The sequence below is a fragment of the Pterocles gutturalis genome, unplaced genomic scaffold (genome assembly GCF_000699245.1).
Source record: "Pterocles gutturalis isolate BGI_N339 unplaced genomic scaffold, ASM69924v1 scaffold13078, whole genome shotgun sequence".
Lineage (NCBI taxonomy): Eukaryota > Metazoa > Chordata > Aves > Pterocliformes > Pteroclidae > Pterocles > Pterocles gutturalis.
Window position 1 is genome coordinate 1 of NW_010120783.1, and position 25889 is coordinate 25889.

General features: G+C 37.3%; 1 protein-coding gene across 1 annotated transcript in view; it reads right to left on the reverse strand.

Moving 5' to 3' along the window:
• Positions 1-1357: 1357 nt before the first annotated feature.
• LOC104464349 (fibrillin-2) overlaps positions 1358-25889 on the reverse strand; it is a gene marked incomplete at its 3' end in the record, with an annotated part of 79284 nt that continues 54752 nt past the window's right edge. The window contains exons 22-40 of the mRNA XM_010077023.1: positions 23649-23810; positions 22531-22599; positions 21759-21884; positions 20492-20617; positions 19794-19946; positions 14434-14502; positions 13773-13898; positions 12848-12973; positions 12303-12428; positions 10612-10728; positions 7908-8036; positions 7474-7593; positions 4941-5066; positions 4548-4700; positions 3889-3954; positions 3485-3610; positions 3259-3378; positions 1900-2022; positions 1358-1489 (exon numbers count right to left, since the gene is read on the reverse strand). Of these exons, the coding sequence (XP_010075325.1) occupies positions 1358-1489; positions 1900-2022; positions 3259-3378; positions 3485-3610; positions 3889-3954; positions 4548-4700; positions 4941-5066; positions 7474-7593; positions 7908-8036; positions 10612-10728; positions 12303-12428; positions 12848-12973; positions 13773-13898; positions 14434-14502; positions 19794-19946; positions 20492-20617; positions 21759-21884; positions 22531-22599; positions 23649-23810 (2295 nt within the window). The remainder of the gene's footprint in view (positions 1490-1899; positions 2023-3258; positions 3379-3484; positions 3611-3888; positions 3955-4547; positions 4701-4940; positions 5067-7473; positions 7594-7907; positions 8037-10611; positions 10729-12302; positions 12429-12847; positions 12974-13772; positions 13899-14433; positions 14503-19793; positions 19947-20491; positions 20618-21758; positions 21885-22530; positions 22600-23648; positions 23811-25889) is intronic.

Here is a 25889-nt window from a genome sequence, read left to right on the forward strand (position 1 = left end):
AAAAAATATATATATATATAAAATTGTTAGAAGAAAACATATCAGGCTCATATAATGCATTAATTATTCTGCATAAGATTTGCAAAATATTTGCAAGAAGAGGAAAATCAGCAACTGATTAAGCCTGGAAAGGACTGTCCTAATAACACTATAGTATTCCATTCCTTATGTACTGCATCCTAGGATGAAAGCTTTAATCCTTTTTTGTTCTTTGCAACTTATAACAAGAAGCAGAAAACACCTGCAGCAGAGCAAGTTCTAGTTGTAACTTTTACCTTGAAAGTAACATTCAAATAAAATTAGAATATATGCATGATTTGAGTAATAAATTTTCACTTTGTAATCATTAAGAGTCTCTGAATATGTTTGACTGCTTCTGCAGTCACATTTCAGTCTGGACATCATTCCCCTGAAACAGTTTACAATCTCATATTTACTTCCATAAGTAATGGCACAGGTACTGTAAGCAATTACACACCTTCATAGATGCTTAAAATAAAACCTCAGAAAAACCTCAAGTGATTTAAAGTCCCCATTACATGTCAGAACAGGCAAAATATTGCTAATACAGATTACTTCCCCTGAAAAAAAATTATAAAGATCTGTAAAGGAGAGCAGTCATTATCTTGCTGAAGGAACACTGTTTTAAAATATTTTCATTTAAAGCATTCACTAAGATGGGTGCTTATTTTTTTTTTTTTCTTCTGAGCCATTGACAGCCTCAGCTACTTCTGTTTACACAGAACTCTGGAATGGTCTTGTGTTTTTTTATGGACTAGAAGAAAGTATAATTTTCCAAAATGTACCTATCATTTCCCCCTCAACTCATTGATGGAGGAAAGCTGTTTGCTTACTTACAGGATGAAGAATTATTTTCAACGATGTCTGTTTCCACATCTTCTGTTCTTCATGACTTTTATATATTGTTTCAGAATCTTACACTTTTCATTCTTTAAGGAACTGACACACGATTTATAAACAGTATTAATACTAAAGGAAATTTAACTTTTTATTTATGACAATTTTCCTTCCTACTCATCATATGAGGTGTCTTTTGCTTGGGAACTTACTTTTCTAAATCTAACAAGTGTCTGAAAACTTTCTGATTTTCTTGTACAACAAAAGAAACAAACCAAGAGTTCTTCTGAAACACTAATTAGTCATTTAGAACTACTTTCAGATAAGACTCAAACCTTGAAACAAAAAAGAAAGTTTACAATGTTGGGCATCATTAGCTATCTTAAGTGTCCTTTATGAATTGCTATTTTCTAGTTTACTATACACACATATGGAGAATTTTTCATTTGTTTACTTGTTTGTATTTCAGTATATGTCTCCTTCCCTTTCTAAGCTTCACCTGTGCAGCTTTCTCCATCAGGTCTCCGGGTCATTCCAGGAGGACAAATGCACATGAAGGTACCAATCAAATTTTTGCACATCATGCCTCTTGATTTGCAGTCATGGAGACCTTCAGCACACTCATCTAGATCTGTGAAAAAAATACATATTTTGTGTTTTAACTTTCTTCCAGTAGCTTCAGTTACTGACAGCTAGCACTTTCTCAAAAACACAAGGGCATACAGACTTGCCTAACTGACAAGCATTGAAGAAAAATCTGAGAGCTATGCTTAATTGCCGTTGTCTTAATCTTTGTGAACTGTATATCTTGTTATGTTAAAGATGAACTTCCCCATTGTGATCTTCTTAGCTTTATGATTCCCATCAAGGGGCACACTTGAAAATGAAAACACTAGATACTGGTCTTATGTGAGTTCTGAAAGAGTAAATCATTATCTGCAGGGCTGTTCTATAAATTCCAGTGAGAGGATGAATGCAAGATGCACAGAAATATTTGGCCAGTACAGGGTGCTGGGGAAAAGTTTATATGTCAGTCATTACCTTTACACATCTTTTGGTCTTCTCTTAGTTCATAGCCGACTGGACATGTGCATTCATAGAAACCGTAAGTGTTGATACAACGAAAAGCACACAACAAGGGATTCTGAGCACACTCATTTATATCTGAACAGAAAGGAACAAAATAATCGTTCTCCACTAAGTTTTAAAACAATCACCAAGAAGGTTTTCTTATACCTGTGCTTCTCTTGTCAGCTAAAAAGTATCAGAAATCTGATACTTCAAACTAGAAACCTGTGGATGATTGGTTTTGAGTAGCCAGAGAAAACAGAAGAAAGCTCTGCTTAACAATAATGGTGTAATAAATATGGAACTACTTGAACTTAGAATGACAAGTTGGGACTGGCCTATTTCAGATTTTTATTATATTAGAATTTTTAATGTATTTTTGTGCGATCAGAGATGTCAGCTTATTTTCCAACTCTGAAAAAATGAATTCTTGCTTCAGAAAGCAAATTAGTTATGATTCATAAAATACAAAATCTGTAAGAAGAATCCTGATCAACATCTGATGAGAGTAGAATGGCTGTACACAAATCACACACTATAAAAAATAAGAGGTACTTAGTGAAACTAATAGGAGATTCCTTTAAAACAAATTATAGAAAATAGTTCTATAGTAGTGAGAGTAGTGACATTCTCGATCTTCCTGCTACAAGAGGCTCTGGAGGCAGACGACATCAGCAGATTCAAGACTGTTCTGGACAGATTCTTGGACAACAGACCCATAAGTGAATACTAAATCCACTCTGCAAGGATGCATCGCCCAGTTTACATTGTATTTTCCCTATATCCTCAGCTCTTCTGTTAGAGGAGCGAACTGCAGAAAGTTACTAGTCATGCTTCTATGACGAATTAGCATTTCAACTGTGAGGGACGAAATAAAGGACTAGATGGAGCAGTGGTTTGACTTCAGTTTATTACATTCAGTATAACTCACTTCTTACTATAACTGTGATGGGTAGGTCAGTTCATAACTGCTCTGCCTCGGCTATGAAAAATGTTCTGCAAATTCAGGCATTTTTGTCAAGGTTAGCTATACCATTTATGAGAACATTTTGGGGGCTCAACAGTTACTTTTCCCTGCCTCCCCCTCCCACCCCCCTAGCCCCTTCCCAACAAACAGCTGAATAACATAATATACCCCAACACGCAGTTTGGGAAATCCTCTGATAAACTAAAAATACTGCTTAAATAAATTCAGGACTTATTTTTCAATGCCATATTTCAAGCAGAGAAACCTTTTTTCCTCCTAGTTATTATAGCACCAAAGGTCTGGTTAATGAAGTAATCTGAATACTGGACAAAAACTAAAGAAAAAAAATAAAGAGGGCAAGTTACCTTCACAGTTCATCATTGGGCCTGGCTCAAACCCTTCACGACAGTTGCACTCAAAACTGCCGATCACGTTAGTGCATGTACCGTTTCCACATGGGTTGCCAATTGAACATTCATCAGTATCTGTATAAAATGAACAAATGCAAACTGAAGAGAACTGGGACACATTTCAAATTGTGTTTTAAATTCAAGGGTTACAATTCTTATAATTGATGAAATATGGACACACCGATGCAATGTACTCCAGTGTAATCTAAGTTGTATCCCATGGGGCACTCACAGCGGAATGATCCATCAGTATTGATGCAGTGACCATTTGAGCAAATCCCGGGGCTTTCAAGGCATTCATTGACATCTAAAAAGCAGGAATATATCATCAACCACTTAGCTGATGCATTTCTGGATCAAGTCTTAAAAAAGCATTTCAAAAAAACTAAGCACTGTATAGTGTTTGTCTAGCCACACAATTTCAAAGGTGATCTTTTAATTATAATTTCATAATGGTTCACATTTATTAAAGGTCAGGCTATTGTCACCAGGGGCTGTGGGGAGTAATCCATCACATACCATAATATCCAAGTCTAGCTTTAAGCACAATTTTTTTTTTTAAATTATCAGGAAAAGAATGCCTACCTTCACGTGTATCATCAATTCCAGGAATAGTTCCATGACCATATGGACACAGGTCCTGAAAAGCAACTGTAGAGGTATGGTTTAAAAAAAAAAAAAAAAAAAAAAAAAAGAGTGTGAGAGAGAGAGGACCATGACAGATGGTTAAAGCCATCAAAAATCTTCTATATCACATTTTTCAAATTTGTCAACTGTTTAAATCATGGTCATTATATGCTGTCTTGCCAGATGCAAAAGTGACAGCGTCTCTAGGTCAAGGATGCAGCACTAAAACTCACTGAGCTTCCATGTGCACATGGTTGGTGCCTTCCCCTTTCTGTACTTGGAGAAAACCAAGAACTGAAAACTGTGGATTCCTTCAGGGATTCTTGGTACTGTTCCATTTTGCTCTTCTCTTTTGCCTAAAGCAGGCTAGATCTACAGATGCAGGCTGCTAGTTCATTTCTCTACAGAGCAAAACCAACAACTCAATATTTCTCTTTTTCTGTGGTTTCTTCTATTTAATTTTGCTCCTTTTGTTGACCTGAAAATGGTTCTAGAAAAGGCTTTAAAAGACAATGTGAAAAAGATCTCTCCTTCTAATGATCGAAATGGTACAGCACAAATGTGCTCTTCCTTTTCTCCCACCTAAAAAAAGCTTTATTTTAAATCTTGATGTGTACCTTCTTCTTCCTTTGGACAGAGCTCACAAGGATCACCCCATCCTTCTCCTGGCATTTTACTGCAGCAACACTTTGCCTTTGTGGTGTTGAAAGCCTTTGGCACCGAGCATTTCCCATTCTCAAAGTTAGTGAAACAGAAGCTCTGCCGAGTATCTAGAAGAGAAAATACCGTTATGTGGACCTGGCACCTTCTACCTGGTTAGATGATGACTGTCTAGCCCTGAAAGGAATAAAGTTAGTCCTGTATTTTTCATACTATTTTGAAACCACTTTCCAACCCTCAGAAGGGCATAGTTTAAAAGGGAGGACTTGCTGAGGTCCCTTTTCACTCATTCTACAGAGTATCTGTTGTCTGTTAGAATAAGTTATTACATTCCTTAATCATTAACTTACCAAAACATCTCCGTCCATTATCAGACAGCACAAAACCTGTAGGACAGATGCACTGGAAACCCCCTGGAGTGTTTGTACAAGAACCAAAGAGACAGATGTTGGGATCCTCGTTACACTCATTAATATCTACAAATTAAAGGAGAAAAGGTTAATCTTAACCCCACTGGATGTGAATTCCTTGGTTAAGAAAGATGACACCCGTCCGTCTTTTAGTAAGGGATATTAAAAGAACCATCACAGACACCTATGACTGTATAAGCATTCTACAATAATACCCATATTGATTTTAATCAAAGCATAGGCAGGTATAGGTATTCTCCATTAAAGCAAACTTCATGGATGTTGAGTCACAGATTTGTAGTGCCATTTTTCCTGATATTTGTTGGACTATACTATACTGAATCTCAGAAAACTGACCTGTATTTAGCATATAAGGAAACAATGGAAATACAGTCTTTATCACAAGGAAAATATAAGTGGAGCGATGGAAGAAGTCAAGTGGGAATAGATTCTGTGATGTTACTTCTGAAAAATATTACCTTGAGTCCCATTTTCAGAAGTTACTATTAGGTATAGCACATGAACAAACCACTGTAGCGTAATCTGGCATATGACTGAACTCTGCAGTAGCTTTCCATGGACAGGCTCTTACTATGTGAAGCATTTTAAGGCAGCTTATTTCAGTGAAAAAAAAGGTAAATGATTTCACAGTTAGTGTGGCAGTTACTAATAAACAAAGCTCAGCAATTCAGCTGCATTAATGGGATGGAAAAACTGCTCTTTTGAAGTACTGATTACTACTGTAATGAATGGCTTGGGACTAGCGTAAGAAACTATTTTTGTGGCCACGATGAACAGGTGACTAGCCATACTGCGGAAGTAACAAGTCCTCTTCCCTTCATTCCCATAAAATGAAAGGAAATACATTAAACGGGTAGGTGAAAACTGAATTTTTCTGTGGCTCCCATCTGTTTTGGTTTCTCCTTCACATTACAGGCAGAAGCAATGAGTTCTTATAAAGCTGTCTGCATATAAGATCAATGGAAAGTAATGGGGAATGTATGTTGCAAGAGCTGTCATGATATTAATCAAAAATTAGTACAATCCCGTGTGATTATCTAGGCATTTTCTAGGAACTTAACTGCAAATTTTCTGGACACATGGCAGAATGACAAAAAAGAATGCAATTAAGTCCTTTTTACTCAGTTTGGGCAAAAATCTGTTTAGCAGTCACCAATGCTGTCAAAATCATAAAGAGATTCTGTCAGGATGCTGAAGTGGCCATAAACAGTGATATTGCTGGAAACCCAAAAGCTTTCATTTTAAATTCATGATTCTACAACTGTAGGTGATTTGAATTAATCTCAAACATATCTGGTAATATGGAAACAGCAGCTGCCAAATGAAACCATGAAGTTGGCAGCTAAACTGAATATGGTGGCCTGAAACAAAAAAATGAGAGAACTTTGGAGCTTAGAAAATACATCCTATTGTCCAAGACAAAAATTCAAAAAGGTTCCTGTGATTGAGTTCTTGTACCCACACAGATTAGGTGTCTATAGGCCAAGACTTTATGTCTTAGCCAGTGTTTTCTTCAGTCCATACAAGGACAAGCTGCTCATTTATTATTGGGAGTTATTTGTATGAATGTCTGTCTGGGGTGTCACACCAGCAAACTTCAGTCATTTAAGCTGAAAACCAGGTTTCTTAATATAGTCACAGGGGGGAGACAGAAAGGCTTCTAGGTTAGCTACTTAAAAATAGTTGTGTGCATCTTCCTTGCCAGGTGCACTGCATAGTTAGTTAATTTAAATGCCCAGTAAATTCACAGTAGTCCTGTGCTTTGCTCTACTGAAAAGGGAGTTGTAACTTGGATTTATTTCTCATTGTCTGCCATACCAAATCTTAATTCATTGTGCGACATTCAGCTCCTGAATTATATTCAAGGCTTTAAATGAGACTTATATGAACAAACAAGAACACGCAAACTGATGAAAGGTCTGCTGTATCCTCTTCCTGTGAATCTAAGCACTTGAGAGACATTACACAAAACATGAACCAATTTAAGCAATTGTTCTCATAAGCTCCATAACTTTATTGAGATTTTTAAACTTCATAGCCCTCTGAACCAGAGGCTTAGTTCACATATTGGTTGCCAATAATAACCTTTCTGTAAACATTACATAAATCCAGTACACAGGTTGGTTTGTTTTATGAATGATATTTTAGAAAAGAGAAAAGTGAATGGAAGATGAAATACCATTTTTTTTAAAAAAGTAAATATTTTTCTGCTTGCATTAATGAAGAAGTTAATGGACAAAATATAGCACAATAGTGTACAAACTATCTTGCCTTCCATTTATAAAACCTCTTTGTGAAGACTTCTCCTACTCACTTATTCCCTGTCACTATGATTTTAAGTTGGGCAACATTCACAAACACTACAGTGTACAACTACTTTCCACCAAATTAGAACAAGATACTTTTTCTAATTTTTAAATTGTTCAGAAGCAATAATTATGACTTGCCTTACCAATACAACTTTCACTTTTTACTTCATAGCCTGGTGGACAGATGCATCTGAATGATCCTTCCAGATTTTGACAGGTTCCAGGAGAGCATGAACCAGGTAGTGCCACACACTCGTTAGTATCTTTGGAGAGCAGATGGAATCAAGAAAGGTTTACAATAATTTAATTCTTATGGTAACACAACAGGCTTATTAATGAAAAAGACTGTAGGATTCTTTTATAATTTTCTTTTTTCTAAAGCATTTAAATGCTTGAAGATCAACAACTATTCCAAAATCCAGTTACTGCTACTGTGTTTTCATTAAAGCTACTTTTTTTTTTTGTTTTGTTTTAATACTAACATACTCAGACTGTGGTGCTTCTCTCTAGATAGGAGCTAAGTTTTATTATTTCAGCTCATCAATACTTTAACCTCTCCATGTGGTATCATACATACCAATGCAATTCTTGCCATCTAGAGGAAGTTCATATCCTTCATCACATAAACATTTGAAGGAACCAATTTCATTGAAACACCGTCCATTTCTGCACACCTGACCAAAGAAAGAGCTGCATTCATCAATATCTGTAAAAAAAACCACAACAAACCCAGAAGAGAGAGTTGAGTCCCAGCACAGTAGGTACAGTATGTTATAAACACAATCAAGTTACAATATGTATTTCTGTGGAAAAGGCAAATCCTGCAGCAACAAAGGAACAGCTGACAACTAGTGGAAAGTAACTCATTCAAGTGCATTAAGGTGTATGTTCTGTTTAAACAACACTCTTTTTTTATAGAGTATTATAATTTTCAACCTTGCAGCATTAACTCAGCTACTGCATCTGGAGACATTCAAGTACTGCCAAGTGACTGTATGATACTAACTTCAGACACAGAAAAGAAAATGCTACATGGAGTGTTTTGGATTTTATCTGGATTTGTATGTGCTTGAGTTTCCTCCTAAAACGTGCCTTGTCTTTTTCAAATTTTGGAATATGTAATTTGCTTTCTGCAGGACGGTTTCCTCCTTTATAATTGTTCTGAAAATGAGGTTTGAAAATACATATTAGTTTGTAGAGTCACTTTAATAATGCAGACTTAAAGGAGCACTGCGTAAGGAAAAATACAGATGAGAAAATGTCAGAATAAATGAAAAGGAGATTGGATAAGCACCATGGTGTAAGAACAGCTTACACTTCTCTGTTTTAAAATACGTGAATTTGAATGATGAGGACAAACCTCAGTTTTACTGAAGAGGTTTTAGTCTTCTTCAAAAGCATTAAATACTAGCTCCTGAAAAAAATGTACTTTCTGCTTCAGCCAGTACAGCCTGTGTATGTATTACTAGTTTATTCCATAGTACATTTCTTCAGTGTTACCGTTCTACAAGCAGCAAATGCATCCAGAGTATTATATTGGGATGGGTTAAATTGCCTTTGAATCACTGGGATGGTTTGGAAGAAAGCCCTGAGGCTCTTCAAGCTGTCAAGAGGAGTGCTAACAAACAGCCAAGTCTCTGAGTCAAGTTGGGCTCCTTGGCCTCCTTGAAGGCACAGCCTAGGGCAGAGGTGCTGGATGCTTCTGGCAGTAGATGGGCAGCTATGCTGCCAAGGGAAAGAACTTCCTTGGAAAATAGTGCCATTCTTTGGCAGTAGACTCTTCTTACTTGAACAAGTTTTTAGCTTTCTCTTTCCTGGACAAGAAGAGAATTTAAAATACTTATTTAAGATGTTTTAGTTTTCTCCTGAACCAGAAAGAACCAGTAGACTTTGTTCTATCTTCCTTCTGTAGCTGGAAGGAATGTAAATCCTTCTTCTCTTTTGGCTTACACTCTGCATGGGAGAGGGTCTCCTGAGACTTACAAGCCTGTTCTTCAGCTCAGGAAGATTTTAGTTGCTTTATCACCAGTATCCAGGAATACAGTTGTCCAGAACCATTCAGGCATTCTGGTGTCCTGGGCTTTAGGGACTAGAAAACAGCAATGCCTGTATGAACTCTGTATTAGCAGCGTTCATTTTAGGAGAGCACAGAATCACAGAATCACAGAATGTTAGAGATTGGAAGGGACCTCGATTGCTTTAGTCCAATCCCCCTGCCGGAGCAGGACACCTAGATCAGATCACACAGGAACGCATCCAGGCGGGCTTTGAATGTCTCCAGAGAAGGAGACTCCACAACCTCTCTGGGAAGCCTGTTCCAGTGCTCTGTCAACCTCACTGTAAAGAAGTTTTTCCTCATATTCAAGTGGAACCTCCTATGTTCCAGCTTGAACCCATTGCCCCTTGTCCTATCACTAGATGTCACAGAGAAGAGCCTGGCTCCATCCTCCTGACACTCACCCTTTACGTATTTATAAACATTAATTAGGTCACCCCTCAGTCTCCTCTTTTCCAAACTAAAGAGACCCAGTTCCCTCAGCCTTTCCTCATAAGGGAGATGCTCCATTCCCTTCATCATCTTTGTGGCTCTGCGCTGGACTCTCTCTAGCAGTTCCCTGTCCCTCTTGAACTGAGGGGCCCAGAACTGGACACAATATTCCAGATGCAGTCTCACCAGGGCAGAGTAGAGGGGGAGGAGAACCTCTCTTGACCTACTGACCACCCCCCTTCTGATACACCCCAGGATGCCATTGGCCTTCTTGGCCACGAGGGCACAGTGCTGGCTCATGGTCATCCTGCTGTCCACCAGGACCCCCAGGTCCCTCTCCCCTACAGCTTACTGCTGGTTTGCTTTCTCTTTCATGCTGTGTGCAAGTGTCAAGTAATATAGGGAAATAAATAATTTTAAATTAATGAGGCAACACTGGTGGTGTGATATAATATATGCTTATTGCAAGTGGTGCCTATGGACTGTTCCAGTAGTCAAGGTCATGTGCTTTAATAGCCCAGGTGAGGGCTGCATTAAAATGTCATTGACCTGTAATGTTGCCCCAGTGGTCCAGAGATTTAGGGTTTACAGTACCTCAAGCTGGCCAGTCAAGAATATTTTTAATTAGTTTAAAAAATTATAGTAATGATTGACCCTAGAGCTGGTACCAGTATCAGTTACTGCACTCAATTAACTTTCTTCGCACCATGACCCATCTTCTGTTTGAGTTTTAACTATATACCATCCTCCTAGCCAGCAGCAATAAAAATAAAGTTTGAATTACATCACTTACCGATGCAATCATTATTATGAGTTAATTCAAATCCTGGATAACACAGGCAGTTATATGATCCAACCGTGTTTTTACAAGTTCCATTTCCACATGGATGGCGTTCACATTCATCGACATCTGCAAAGAGATACAGAATTGTATGTGGGAACTGATTTTCCCAGATATGTGTTTATGTGTTATCTGTGCGCAGTGACAATATTCTAAGCCTCAGTCTCTCCTTTCATCTGTCACATTTTTTCTTTATACTACCAATTTTTACAGCTTCTGGGTACATGTAGTAAAATGTTACATGATGCATTTTTAGATGTATTTTAAAATAGAAGACACTGTTACATGCAAAGATGAAAGTAATTGCATGTGCAGTATCTCAAAGCATTCTTTTTATTTTCCATACTAATGTTTCTTAATTTCTTAATCTACACTAGTAATCAGAATTTAGTACAAAGGATTGAGCATCACAGCACTGGAACTACCTCAAATTTTATGTACATATTTTACTCTTAACACCATGAAAACCTGTTGAAAATGCTCTATAAAGGAGCTACGTGTCATTGTTCACAAGTCAATTTACATATGTAAATATATTCTGTCAACACTACATCCAGAATTATAAAGACTGCTTACAAACTCTTGGAAACCTCTGTTTTTAAAAGCTAAAATTCAGTATTTCCTCCTGTGTGTTTCAGTAATTTCTGGAGTTTCATGAAGATATTTGGATCTTATTCTCCTAGTTCTTGTGGACTTTCCAAAACATTTTATTTATTTACAAAAGGTAAACATTTTGTTGTATGGATCATTTCCATTACCTGCCGTTGTCTAGATTTGTATTTCCTACTGCAAAATTTTTAGAATTAGTTTTAGAATTATTTAATTTCCTGTTTTGAGTAACCAGGTTCTCAAAATTTTGCACTGTTAACACAAGTCACTTTCCCAAATACCCTCCTCAGATGGTTTGACAACTGTGATTTAGTCCAAAGATGGGAAGACTCAAGGCATATATGTAGTGCAATGCAAATAGGTTTCAGATGTCTGTTTAAAGTTGAAATTGAACATACTTATGTTACAGAAGACACTGAACTTCTCCATAGCTTACAACTGACATTCAGATGATCATTATTTCAAAAATCAAAATAATTTTTGGCTATTTTTCTCAAAGAGAACCAGATTCACATTTGTATCACCTTTTATTTTTAAAACCCTGTAGAACTGATTACAAAACACTACAAGAACAAGAAAAACACTCCTATTTTGCAATCTCCTTGTTTTTTATATCACCTCTATCATGTCATCATTTGAACACAAAGCTAGATTTAAGTTACATTAAACGTGGGATTCTGTTTTTTACATGAAACATGAACTCAACACATTTCTAAATAATTCAAAAAATGTGTCTTTTTTAAATCTCCCATAAGCTTCTCTATCAAATAAACCACTATGATGTATTTTTGTAAAAATGGTGTTAATATATTCTCCAGTAATATGGAGCTATCCCTGAGAATACTGTGATTTTTTCTCACCTAATATATGCACTCCAATGACAACTTCACATACTTTATTCACAAAAATCCAAAAACATACAAATCAGTCTTTTAATGTCACTATAATCTCCTCAAAAATTTAGACTCATCTCCTACCTCTTTTAAAAAAAACCACCCAAACAAACCATACACAAAAGCATTTTCTTTCCATACCCATGCACATAGTCTGGTCTTGGGATGCCCTAAAACCATTGTGACATATGCACTGGTAACTTCCTTGCATGTCCACACATAAACCATGACTGCAAACATTAGGAATTTCCAGACATTCATTGCGATCTATAACAAAAATATAAACCAGATAGTACACATTATTGACTTTTATTATTCATTCATTTTACACAAACATGCTTTTACGATGTTATTATTATTAAAACCAGACTCAAAATTATCCATAACAAAACCTGAATCATAACAAAACTTCATTTTATAGGAACTTCTTGCCCATACACCTAGAGGTCAAAACTACTGTTAGGATTTTGTTGATACATCAAGAATGTTCTTTAAAAAATTTACCATCTTTTCTTCCCTTCTACAGAGAAACAGGGATATAAAGTAAAAACTGTTACATGAAACAGCAGAATATGCAAGGTAACAGAAAATAAATGATACTTTCACCCTTTGAGAGAATCACACACAAGCCATTGATTAGGTACAAACAGGTTCAAAGAGATGAGAAAAATCAACTGATTTCTTACCAACACAGGCACCATTGGGTGAAAGTTTAAAACCAGCAGCACATTCACAGCGGTAACTACCAGGACTGTTGATACAGTCTGCATTTCTCTGACAGAGATTGTCTCCATTGCTGCACTCATCAATATCTGGAATACCAAGAGTCATGGTTCAGACATCAGAAACCACAAGATAGTTACTTCTGCCTAGAATTTAAACTGTACTGTCTGTCTTGTGCAAGACAAATTTTATGTCCCCAATGAAGTATGACTATTCTGACCTTCAGCTTCCTGTGCTGTAAATGCAAATGAAAAGCAAAATCAATACAATTTCATCCATAACACGCTTTTTGGATGAAGGAGGATCCTACAAATACAACTTACCACACATTGAAGTGGCTTTGCAATTTTAAATGTCTGTCTAAAGAAATTAGGTTTTGTATTCAAAAATGTTCCTCTTTGCCTTCAAACTGAAAGAGTAAGTGGCACAGTTTAGCTTTTTAAGGTACATGTCAGCACAAGACACTTGAATACCAATGCCAAAACTCCTATCGACTTTAGGACACACAAAATTTCACTATTAGGTTCTATTCCACCCTATAAAACTGTAGAAGAACAGACATAAGATGGAAAAAATAAGAGAAGTTTTTCTCTGAGAACTTTTGAAACAAGAATTAAATTTCCTCTCTAAAATAAAATAAAATTAAATAAATTACTTTCTATTTATGAGTCAATGAATTGCTTGACACTAAACTAGTACAAATTTTAGGAAGGTCATAAGCATATGTATTAAAGACAGTCGCACACTGATTTAGAGACTTGAGCCCTATAAGAAAGCTCACAGTGTGTCTCTTAGATTTTGAAAAACATGTGAATTAAATGTTCCCCTTCCCTTTAAGATAAGCATGCCTATGGGGTCTAAGTAGAAAATAATGTCATTTCAAATCACCTTCACAGACCAAGAGCAGGTCATTGTAGCTGAATCCAGTGGGGCACTCACAGCGGAAGCTGCCAATCTGATTGATGCAAACACCATTTGCACAGATTCCTGGGATTTCCTTACATTCATCAATGTCTGGAAGTGAGACAAGCTAGTCAAAGTACAATATTCCATGGCTTTACGTGCTGCTTGGATTCCCAATTTCACTGTACTTAAAACTGAGTTGAGAAGTTCCTTTTAATCTACAGAAATTGCCTATAGGATATAAATCTAAACACACACCCATTCTGAGAGAAAATAAACCACGTGAAGTTCAGGAAGCAAGCAAAACAGTGTAATACTAAATGTTAGACAACATGCAGAACTGTTACAAATGTGCAGATAAGTCCCACAGTATTTTTGAAGCCAAAACATTTTATCTTACCAATTAAAACTCAAAATCATGAACTAGGATGGAGGGTGAGCAAAAGATCATAGCAAAAAGGAGAAGTAAAAAATATAAATCAGCAATATTTTACGCAAAAAATGGTCTCACAATTTATGTCACCACTGTAACTTCACAATGAAATTAGAATTTTATTACATGAAATATTCATTTTGGTACCATCATGCAGCTGCAACAACCTTATGCAAAACGATTTTTGGTTAAAGTAATTTTAGTGAAACTTACCAACAGCTTTTCCAGTATGAATGTCAAAAGTGAAGCCAGGAATATTCCCACATATACTCTTGAATTCACCTAGAGCAAAACAGAGAACAATGCATTTTTAGTGAATATTTATGAATCTCCCAAGAATTACTTGTAGTCTTCTCAGTTGTTCAAGAGGTGATATAAGACAAATCTACTTGGATAAGCCATTGCCTCCTGTACAAGTTGTATTAAGAATTCAGGTTGCCAATAAATGAACGCAAATTGAAACACTAATTCATACTTCTCTTTTCTCAAATCTTTGCTGACATTCGCACATGAGTAAATGTCTAGTTTGAGAAAGCAGCACTTCAGTTTTTGTTTTAAATAGAACTCCTTAACTTACCTTTTAAGGTTTTTTCTTGCTTTCTAGACATCTGTAGAGAGAATCTGCAGCAACAGTTTCAGCTAGGAGAAATACATGTAATTACCAGTACCTAGCCTTCTTTGATAAGACTATCTGTTCTTTTCTGCAGAGATTACTGCAGCGTAGTTCCACTGAACTGTAGAGCAGAATGGACATTCTGCTTTAAAAAAAAGATGCTCCAAAAAAGCATTGTTTTAGTATGCTCATAGTCAAGATACTTTTCTAGACTATCTTGAGGATGGGAAATGAACACTGTAATATCTGGAGAGTTCCATGAGTGCTTGGGTCCACTGTTAGTGCTGCTGAGGGCCTATAGGAAGCCTATTATCTATCCAGTGAGAGGAAGCATATGAAATCTACCATTCATTCATCTCTAAACCATGCAGACAAATTATTAGGCACCTCTTCTAGCACCAGAAAAAGAGAAAGGAGACCCTCCTGTTTTCCTCTGAGTAATGATCTTTAAACTGGAGCAGTAACAGCTTATTTCTCTACTGGCTGTAGTCTGAGTTTCTTGATCGTCTATATTTTAATGGCAGCTCTTCAGTAGCTTATAATTTTGTAAAGTTTAACCACTGGGGTTATAACTTGAATAATTCTTGTCTCCCTTACACCAAACTTATTTATTAAAATTACAGCACATGTAGTTGATCTTCGCTCAGAATGAGATTTGGCAAAATATTTTTCTCACTTTCAAACATTGTTTGTTATTTCCTGTATAAGCCAGGTAGGATCCAGTACACCTGAACTTTAGCATTTTCTTCTTTCTTCTGTCCTATTGTTCAATGACTGCTTAATGCCTACTGAGGTTATTCTTGCAGTACAGGACACTGGGCCATAGAGGTCTCTGCCACAGTGTTTTTCCATTCAGGGTTAGGAAACAGTTCTTTTCTGCAAGGAACTTTATACCATTTACTTTTGTGGGTAAACCTGTGAAATACATATACATAAAAAGAGGGCCTTGTGTTCACCACTGTATCTCCATGTGCGATGATAACCTACTCCTGTGTTAACACCTAACACATTAGGTCTGGGAGGATGAAGAAGAGGCTCTGAGGGTTTCAGGCCATTTTTCATTCTTTGTTGCACTACCTACACATGCCATGCATTCCATTTAATACAGTTTTTCCATATTTTTTTCAGTTTGTACTATGTAGAAAAAGAACATATAATTAGGTAAGGACTGTATGAGAACGCATTTATACACAGTGCCAAATCATCCATACACACACCAGAGATTTACTTTCTGAAAGCTTGACTTTGCCTCAATGACTTAAAAAATATTCCAAAAAACCTATATACTTATCACTATATTTTTTTTAGGACAAAAAGATCTACCACATAACAGGAAAAAAACCTCTCTGAGGTCAAGCACTCCTGAAATGATCAAACTATGAAAGAGTTCTGTAAATAGCTGGTTACCTCTTAGCAGTGAAGCAGCTTTTTACAATTCTGTCAGGGACCGGACCCCTACCCATCCCCACCTAGATCCATGTTTATGTCTCAAACAACGAGCAGAACACTTTCTAAGGAAGAGACTTCACCAGGAGTGCTTGGGCAGAGCACTCAGACAAAACATTCCTAAAGAAGAGACTCCACCGTGTCTGGGAACTTAGCAAATTGTTACTTGCCTTGAGTGACAGACGCATCTGTCAGGTGGGGCATGGGCGCTGAGGGTTGGAGTAGTCTCCTTGGTGGAGAAGCAGCTGCCCCTCCCCACAAAGCTAACCTGGATGCAGGGCTGCTGCGCTCCCAAAAGGTCAACCCTGAAGGTGACCTGGATGCTGGGCCCCCCCGGAGGGGTGGTCCAGGACTGGACTGGACCAAACTGTATAAAAGGTGAGCTCGAACTGTACTCCCTGCCGACCCATTACCCCCTGGGTCAACCCATCACCACCCCATGCACAGAGTTTCTGCCTGAAACAAAGACTTCTGCCTGAAGAGAAGACACGTGCTGGAAGGAGGGATTGGTGATGTTCTCTGTGTCTCTGTTTGTATGTCTCTGTTTCTCTCTCTTTCTGCCCCTCTTTCTTACTTTTCAACTCTTTTGTACTGTTTAAATTGGTGCTTGCCTTGGAGAAGTTGATTCATGATGTTTTTTTTACAGTTGCTGAGGTAAATAAAATTGCGTTGTATTGTTTCCTGGAGTCACTGTCTGACTCCACCTAGACAGTGCTCCTTTTCAGGGAATCACAAAAAACCTCTCTCGACCATCCACTGTAGTGGGGCGAGACAATTTCTTTGGGTGAAAAAAAACCAAACCAAGAATAATTATTTCTGATTAAAGTCTGTATGGTAATGGTTATGAACTGTCTAATGTGCAAAGCCAAGCTATACAGTCTTTACTACCTAAATTCATCAAACAGAGATTGATTGTTAAGCATAAGTACATGAAAAGGAAGAGCTCTGTTCATAAAGGGAAAAAAATGCAAATGTATTGGCATGTGAAGTTCATTTAGAGGAACAATATAATTCTCATCAGAGCAGAATAATGCTCTTAATGAGCTACTGGGCTCAGTCTAGCAAGTGGTTAAGGTCAGTGTGTTATAACCCCTGTCTCTGATGTGTAGTCCCCACCCAGACTGACTATATCACATAAATGCAACTATTCAACCATTTACACATGGAATTTGTATTTGATCCCCCACACAATCCCTTTTCATGGTGAGAAAGATTCAACCACTTCTCCAAACACAATAAAGGCATTCAGAAGAGCTAACAAGGCAATATGGAAATATTTCAGGAAATATTTTAACCCCATAACTGCTGGCAGAGTAAGTGGAGTTGTCTTAACAAATCTTCAAAAGCTGCAGAAGTTTTTGAGAACTTCAGTCTTACCAATTTGAAAGGAGAATTCTTTCTTCCATTCAAAAATATGAACTGCATGAATCCCTGCTAGTATATTGCTGTATTTTTCTCATCATGTTGTCATCATGATGACAATTTTATGGCACTGAGATAAATGACTATGGGAAATAATTTTATGACCTCTCTGTGACAGATAATGTGCTTCCTCTTTCAAGCTTATTTCCATCTCCCATTCCTTACTGCTGGGAACATTACTTCATTCTCCTTCCTCCTACTTAAGAAAGAAAAGGAAGATGCTGTTTTCTCTTTTTAGTCCTGTTTCCTCCTCTTTACTGCTTGTGGGTGAAAGTTCTTCCTAAATTATCTGCTGTTTCCCTTATGTCACCAGGATAAACCACTTGGAATGAAGTAATACATTCTTTATGCTAACATCACAGATGCAGCACCAGAGGTAGGGGTTTAGTGGCAGTAAACTTAGTGCAAAGTCAATTAAACAATAAAATGTGTTTGTACTAAAGAGGTATCTCGGTGTTTTAGTTTTATCTAGGCACTTTAGAACTTTTTACAAATGTAAGAAACTTTTAATGAAGGCCAGGTGCTACTGACAGGTTTCCAAGTCGGTGATTCTCCCACCAATTATTTTTCTGAGTTGAGCTTTTCAAGGATGTTTTGTTCCAGGCAAGGAACTCCATAAAGACTAACTGAAAAAGAACTGTACCTTATTATTTTCACCTCCCTTTGTAGAAGGGAACTTTTACTTCCCTTTACAATGCCCTGCTTATTGATATTTTGCAAGTTCACCACCTTCAACAGAGAAAATGTAAAATCAGATGAGAGGATCATGTTCAGATGTGAGACACAAGTGAAAAATCTAGAAATGCAATACACTCAGTAATGAAACCCAGTCTTTTTGTTCTGACAGATTAGGACTACCAGGGTAAATGTATCCCCAACTATGCAGTAACTAAATTATACTATTCTAAATCAAGCACAAATACAGGCTGGGCAGAGAAAGGATTGAGAGCAGCTCTGAGGAGAAGGACTTGGGGGTGTTGGTTGAGGAAAAGCTCAACACGAGCCGGCAGTGTGTGCTTGCAGCCCAGAAAGCCAACTGTATCCTCGGCTGCATCAAAAGAAGCATAACCACAGGTCAAGGCAGCTGATTCTGCCTCTCTACTCTGCTCTCGTGAGACCCCACCTGGAGTCCTGCATCCAGCTGTGGGGTCCCCAACATAAGAAGGACACAGAGCTGTTGGAGCGAGTCCAGAAGAGAGCCACGAAGAAGGTCAGAGGGCTGGAGCACCTCTTTAAGGTCCCTTCCAACCCAAACAATTCTATCATTCTACGAGTCTATGATCCTGGAAGACAGACCATGTAGCAGGCATCTCTTATCAGCCATTATCTTCAACCCCAGTACTATTGGCCGATGACTGCTTTTCTAGAAATCGCAAAGTGACAGCTTTAGAGATGGAAGTTCTTCAGAAAACTTGCTTATGCCTACTGTACCACCCTGGTAGGTCTTACCTACACAATCATAGATTTTTGACATAAACCTAACTAACTGCAAGTAATTCTGTGTCCATACAAGACCTCTGAAAGCCTTGGCATCTGTTAGAAAGAACAAATAAAACAACCACAGTATACTCAGTTCGTAGAGCCCCATCACCAAAAAAAGGTCTAAATAATGAGATCTACCTAGAGATACCTGTCTTACAATCATCCTTTTAGCTATAGAGCTGACATAGCTGTGGATGGGAAGGTCAGTCTGTATCTTCCAGGTCTTTCTATTCATCTCAGTGACACCTGACAGCAGTTTGTTCCTTTGACCTTGCCTTCAGGGGCAGCTGAGAGGGAAAATATGCATGTTCTCCCTGAAATTTTTTTTCCCCCAGGGAGAATGATTGGTGCCTTTAAACTATTCAAGCTGTATCTTTCCACTCAATCTGGAGTGACACTTCTTCAACTTAAAAAGTATGGAAGAAATACCTATTCTTGTTTAGCACACCAAGACTTAACCCAGCCAGTGACATGATGGTATGGTATTGTCACTCTGCTTTGGGAGTACAGCAAAGGTTTTTTAGGGCTGAAATGTTGACTTTAGCTAATAGGTCAAAGAAGCAGATGAGCAAAGAAAGTAACACAATGGGACGATTGTAGTAGGCTTTACCTGTTCCTGGAGTTGGACACGGTTCACAAGGTTTGTTCCAGGCTTTCCCAACATTGTATGTGCAGCAACACAACCTTCTGGTCACATTGAAGGGCAGTTCATTCTCACAGGAGGTTCCATTATAGCTTCTGTAGCAAAAGCTTTTCCTCATGTCTAGATGTGAGAAAAGAATCACTTACAAAGTAACCAACAAACTAACTTAAGTAAATATTGACCTCCTACCAACCTAGACAGTGGTTCATTACCTCTGACTTTTGAGTGTAACCCAAGCACCTACATGGATGCATTTAAAAATAATGTAAGTACTGAAGTAATCTACAGGCTTTGCTTCAGACTTATTTCAGTTTTAATTCAAAGACACAAAGGGCAAGAACAAAAATTCCCAAGAAATCAGAAACACACTGTAGATACTCATCAGACCCATTTGTATAGTAAATTCTACCATTTGGAAATAACTACTGAAAATAAAAAAAAGATTTCTGTGTTCCATTAGAGATAAGAGCACTTGAACAACTGCATGTCAGCCATTGGGATCTCTTTCCCGGATAAATCATATGACATAAATTGGGTGTTTAAGGTACGAGAAAGTAATACAAGGCTTTGGAACTGGCCTCATCTAAAAGGAAATTTTAAGCAGAGTCTGGCCCTGAAAGAGTTTGATATTCAGGCAGTTCTACTAAAGATGTAATTTTGCATACCCATGCAGTTACGTCCTCCGTTCACCTGCATATATTCAGGTGGGCAAATGCAGGTGTAGTTCCCCAGGGTATTGTAGCAGGTGCCAGGACCACAGACACCAGGATGTGCAACACACTCGTCAATATCTAGACATCAAGTGGAAACACTACAATTACCAAGGGAAAAGAGGATCAAGCCCTAGCAAGTGTTTCTGAGAAATATGACCATAATAAACCATGCTAAGATAACAAAAAATGTTTTACTTGAAGGCTAGCCTGGAAAGTATAGCTCAGATTTGGGTTAAGTAGCTGTTGCAACAGCTGCTGAAAAAGTAATATTGCTAACCTCTGTTAAATCCAGCCAGTGAAGTGCAAGAGAATATCCTAAATAAATTCCAAGTTGTTGAATTTAACACTGAAACTGGAGCACCTTGTGCCCCATCAGCTCTACAAAAGACATTCACACCCTCTTCTCACAGGAATGTTACTGTCACTTTCTAGTTCTGTTAATGTGTTCACTACTCTACTGAGAAATGACCTTTTAAGTACTCTGTTTAGAAATAGGGAAGCTGAACAATCACATAGGCTTGTTGCTCTAACCTTGGATCTTCTTATTTAAGGTATCTGGGGTGTAAGCCTTTTTGCCCACACAATTATAACTTCAAACCCAATTTGGTCAGTTTTCTTCATGCAAGCTTATCAAAGCTTCAGGATTCTTAGGCTCTGTTCTAAAAGGAGACCATTTTTTTTCTCAAAAAGTGAACGGAGAAGGGGAAGCTGACTTACAACACTCCAAGCTAGAAGAAACCATGAAACATTCTCTACATTTTTGGGTTTATTAACAATTTTTGGTTTTAACACTTATGACAAATCTCAAACACAAAAAGAAGACCAATTTTAACTTTTACTTCACGCTGTCTAAATTAAACTCCTACCCTGAAATACTATGAAGAGGACACCCTTTCTCACTTAAAATACAGGGAGCTTAGTGAAAGTAGCAGGAAATAGAAGGTGCTGAAGTGAGAAGCCAGAAATAATTAATAACCACCTTTGTTTAACAAATGCATATAGCTGAGATCTATAATGTAGAAATAAACATTAGTATATTCAAGTGTTGCATTTCAAGTTTTATATTAGTCATATCACTGGTGCCAAAGATAATGAATTTAGAGGAGATTTTAGGCAAGAGTCTGGGTACCATATCCACTTACAGATTTAAGGCTAAAAATGACAGCGTTTTTCATACTAACTGCACTGTGATAGAGAAGGAGGTTTCAAGGCACTCAACCTTCACAGATTCTTGTCTCTTCACTGAGGTAGTAGCCTTTCGGACATTCACACTGGAAGCTGCCAAAAGTATTGATGCAATTTCCACCTTGGCAGAGACCTGGCAGTTCCTGACATTCATCAATGTCTGAAAACAGAGAAAAACAACCCACCATACTTTCATTCCAGAATGAAAAGAAACAAAACACTTTAAGTACTCCCTGAAATTTTACCAGCTAATAGTTTTTAACAGTCAGGTGGATTTTTTTTTTTGTACTTCTAAATTGCACTTCATGAAAGCATGGATGAGATGCTCGTTCTCTACCATTTAAATAGCTCTTCAGGAGCACATTTCAGCTTGATGAGTCCACAGAGTTCAACTTACATTACTGTTTACAGGAATTTGGCATCTAATTCCTCATTCCTCCACACTTGTTGGAATCAGAGTTTCCTTGTCCAGTAAGTATTTCCTGAAACTTATACCTTCCACAGATAAACTATGATTTACATAAATGATTTATCCCTCAGAAGCCAACTCCAAAGGCCAATGCAAGGAAGGAGGCACACAGAAAGTATGTATCAGCTTATTCTCCTACTGAAATATTCTTGTACATCTTCAATATTCTTTTACAGAATGCCTTTTCATCCTGTTGTTGTCCAATTCATAGTAGTAGAGGGTTTTGCTTTGCACTAAATGTAACAATTTCTGCAAAATATAGTTTCTGTATACATCGCTCTGAATGTGACACTTTTTTTTAATTATGTGCCATCACAGTCATTCATGATAAACTCACCTTCTAAAATAATAGTGATGGGATTTGGTCTGAATCCTTCTCCCCCTGGACAGAGAGTATTATATTCCGCTAAAGTAAAGCATAACAAGAGAGAGCATGTCAGTCATATGAAGAATAAAATGCTAACAACAGAAACATAACATTTCATTTGTGTTTTTAATGAGTCTTCTTCCCTACCCCCACTGACCTTCTACTCTCCTTCACCTATTCATAGTAGATAAAGCAAGCACATTAGATTAGTAGAAAAGCAAGGCAAGACTAAGAGTCCTGCTTAAAACATTACCATAACCTCAGATACTCTTAAGGCAGACATAATGTTTTCTCTGTACTCTGTCTTTATAAAGAGATATTTTGCATTTTGACTAGTTCTTTAATATGAAATATCAGTATACCATTAATAAAGATATGTGCCAAATTGGAATTCATACTATTATGAGACTGTTAAAAACAAGATACTTGACATTTCTGTTGCTTTATTAATTCAAATAACTTCAAAGCTCCATAAAATTGATAAGTATCATCAGGTAAGTTTTGAAAGTACTCTGAGTGACTTATAAATAGTTACCCAACAGTTACCAACACTCTTCTTTGAGAATGACTGCAGGTCTCCAAATTAAATGCATGATTTAGTGCTAAGCATTATTAATTTCTTTGTTTCCCTACTAACATGGAGTTGTTGAGTAAAAATTCCTAGTAAACGCATGCAATCCATCCCATTCTTAAGAAACACAAGCATATCTGCAACTACCTTCTTTTAATGAGAGAAAAGTAAAAGCAAAATAAAATAATGTGCCCAAAACTCAAAAAAGTGCATAGGCCTTGTCCAGTGGGAAGTGCTTTCTGAAGTCCCCACTGATTTATTACTGTGAGAACAGGCACGAAGTAAGTCAGAGAAGACTAAACGATACTGATTCTGATACTCAGGTCCACTTTTCTGCAACACCCCTCTCACAGAAGGGAGGGAGATTTTTTTTTAATAACAGTTTTCATGAAGAAAATCAGTTTCTTAAATTATAAATGTACAGTTATACAGTAAAAGATTTCAAATACTTTTTCGTCCCTTCTTAGCATCTTCTATATTAAGAGCAGGGAGGGACAATAAGAGAACATTTCCTTACTGCTGTTTACAGGGGGACACGTCTCACAGGGGTTTCCCCAAGCCTTTCCCAGAGAGCAGCAGCACGAGGAACGACTGACTCCAACCCCAATTTCAATGTTGCAGGATAGGCTCCCATCCCCGCGCGGTCCATACTTCAGGTAGCAATTGCCAATGCGGTTATCTACATAAAAAGCATATATGACTACAGCTGCACACAATGATACGGACAAAAGAACAGCAGGCATCCATTTCAACCCTTCATATCTAGAAGGAGGAATTCAGATAACATTGTGCTTTTCAGGTTGTTGGCAAGCTCAAAACACTCATGTGCACTGACAGTTACTAATGTTGAGAGACAGCAGGGAAAACAGGTAGCTTCAGCTTGCTAAGTACCCAGAGATGAGTTTAAAATCTTTGCATGTCTTCCAAAGTCACACCATACTCCAATGTAGCACATACACTATTCCCAGTCTTTCACTTCAGAAAATATCACAAACCTTGCTGCATATTTTCCATATTCTGACCATGACTAGGCCATGATGTTTTCTTGTGAACTAGAAGAATTTACATATTTTTCTATGGAATCACAGAATAAAGTCATGTCACTAGAAGAATTCTTCCCCTGGCAAATAAATTGTCCAAAATCATTGATATTGAAACAAATAATCTACATGTGCAGTAGGTTTGAGGAAAATTAGTTTATTAGTTCACTCAAACTGTAACTTAATGATTTAGACAACTGCTGGCATCAGAAGAGTGAGGAAGGTATCTAAAAGAAGTAAAGCTATGAGTTTTCTTACTGCTGCACATGTTGTCTCCTTCTTCTTTATAAACGGAAGTTAACTAGCAGTGAGGCATAAATATAAGGAATGGGAGGATAGTTAATTATAATATTTTTACTACTGACAAATAAGATGAACAATAATTTCCTCAAGAGCAGCATTATAATTCTAAAGATTATTTCTATGAATTAACTTGCTATCAAAGGTTGCCTCTAAAGAAGCACAGAAACACACTCAAAACTTTTTTGACAAATACATTGGATAAATGCCGCAGTACCTTTCTGCAGTTTTATCATTTCTGTTAATGATATGACTAAGAAACTTAAAAATGAATTTTTGAATTATTTCCCAAATTCATATTTTACCAGGAAATACCACATTTTTAATTTACTGCTTGCAGCAACTGCCAGATGCTACAGGCTTAGCAATTTACACGGAGTAAAATGAACACAGTATGACAAATGTAGGTAGTTCATACTTTGAAAATTTTCAGTTTAACAAATTTCTTGATATGACATGGCTTTTAAAATTATCCTGAGGTTTGGGACATATCTATGAAAAAAACTTGAAGGTAACTTTCTGAATTGTTAACAACTACTTGTTCTCAAGATCCTCAAGTTAGCTAAATATGTGTAATACAAAGAACAATTTCAGATTAATTTTCAGACAGTATTTTTTCTAAAGGCTCTTCACACCAATCAAAAGAAAACCTTCAAGCTTTCCAAAGGATTTAAATTTATTCAAATTTAAGCATTAATAGTTTTAAGAGCATACTGTAGCAGAGATTGTGAAAAAGGAGGGTGTTCCTGAGCCCCACATATTCTATAACAAATTCCAGTATCTCACCATAAATGCACACTATAGTAAAGCTAACACAGCTAAGAACTGAGTGTCAGAGGCATATGTATTCTGTATCTCTGAGCCCATGATGGAAAGAGAAGAAACTTCAAGCAGGATATCTTTACCTCTCTAGAGGCAAGATTTACCTGAAATCACGAAATAACATATGTTAGAGTGGAAGTACTTTTTAAGACAATGTTAGAAGATGGTAAAATGAATTGCTTTTTTATAAGGGCACATTCTATTGCTTTCATTGTGGACTTGAGATGAAACAAGCCAAATGTGGTTATTCTAAGAATACCTATCTCCTGTTCTCAGAGGAACTGCATGCTTCTCTCCATTCATGACAGCATGAGACATCTGCCTTTCTAGGAGAAGCCAAGAAGAGTTTTGGCTTAATTCTTCTTAGGAAAAGTGAACCACAATAATCATTTTGGAAGATGGCTTCAGCCCAAGACCTCAGGCCCATTAAGAACAATAGGAGACAACAGACCTTAGAACAAAGACAAAGCCTGGAATTCCCTAATAGAATATCAATAACAAGTCCATCAAGAGTTTTAGGTTTTGGTTTACTTGTCACATGAACTGTCTTGACATGGCACCATGTTCTTCTTTGCCAAGGATAACATTTCTGGTTT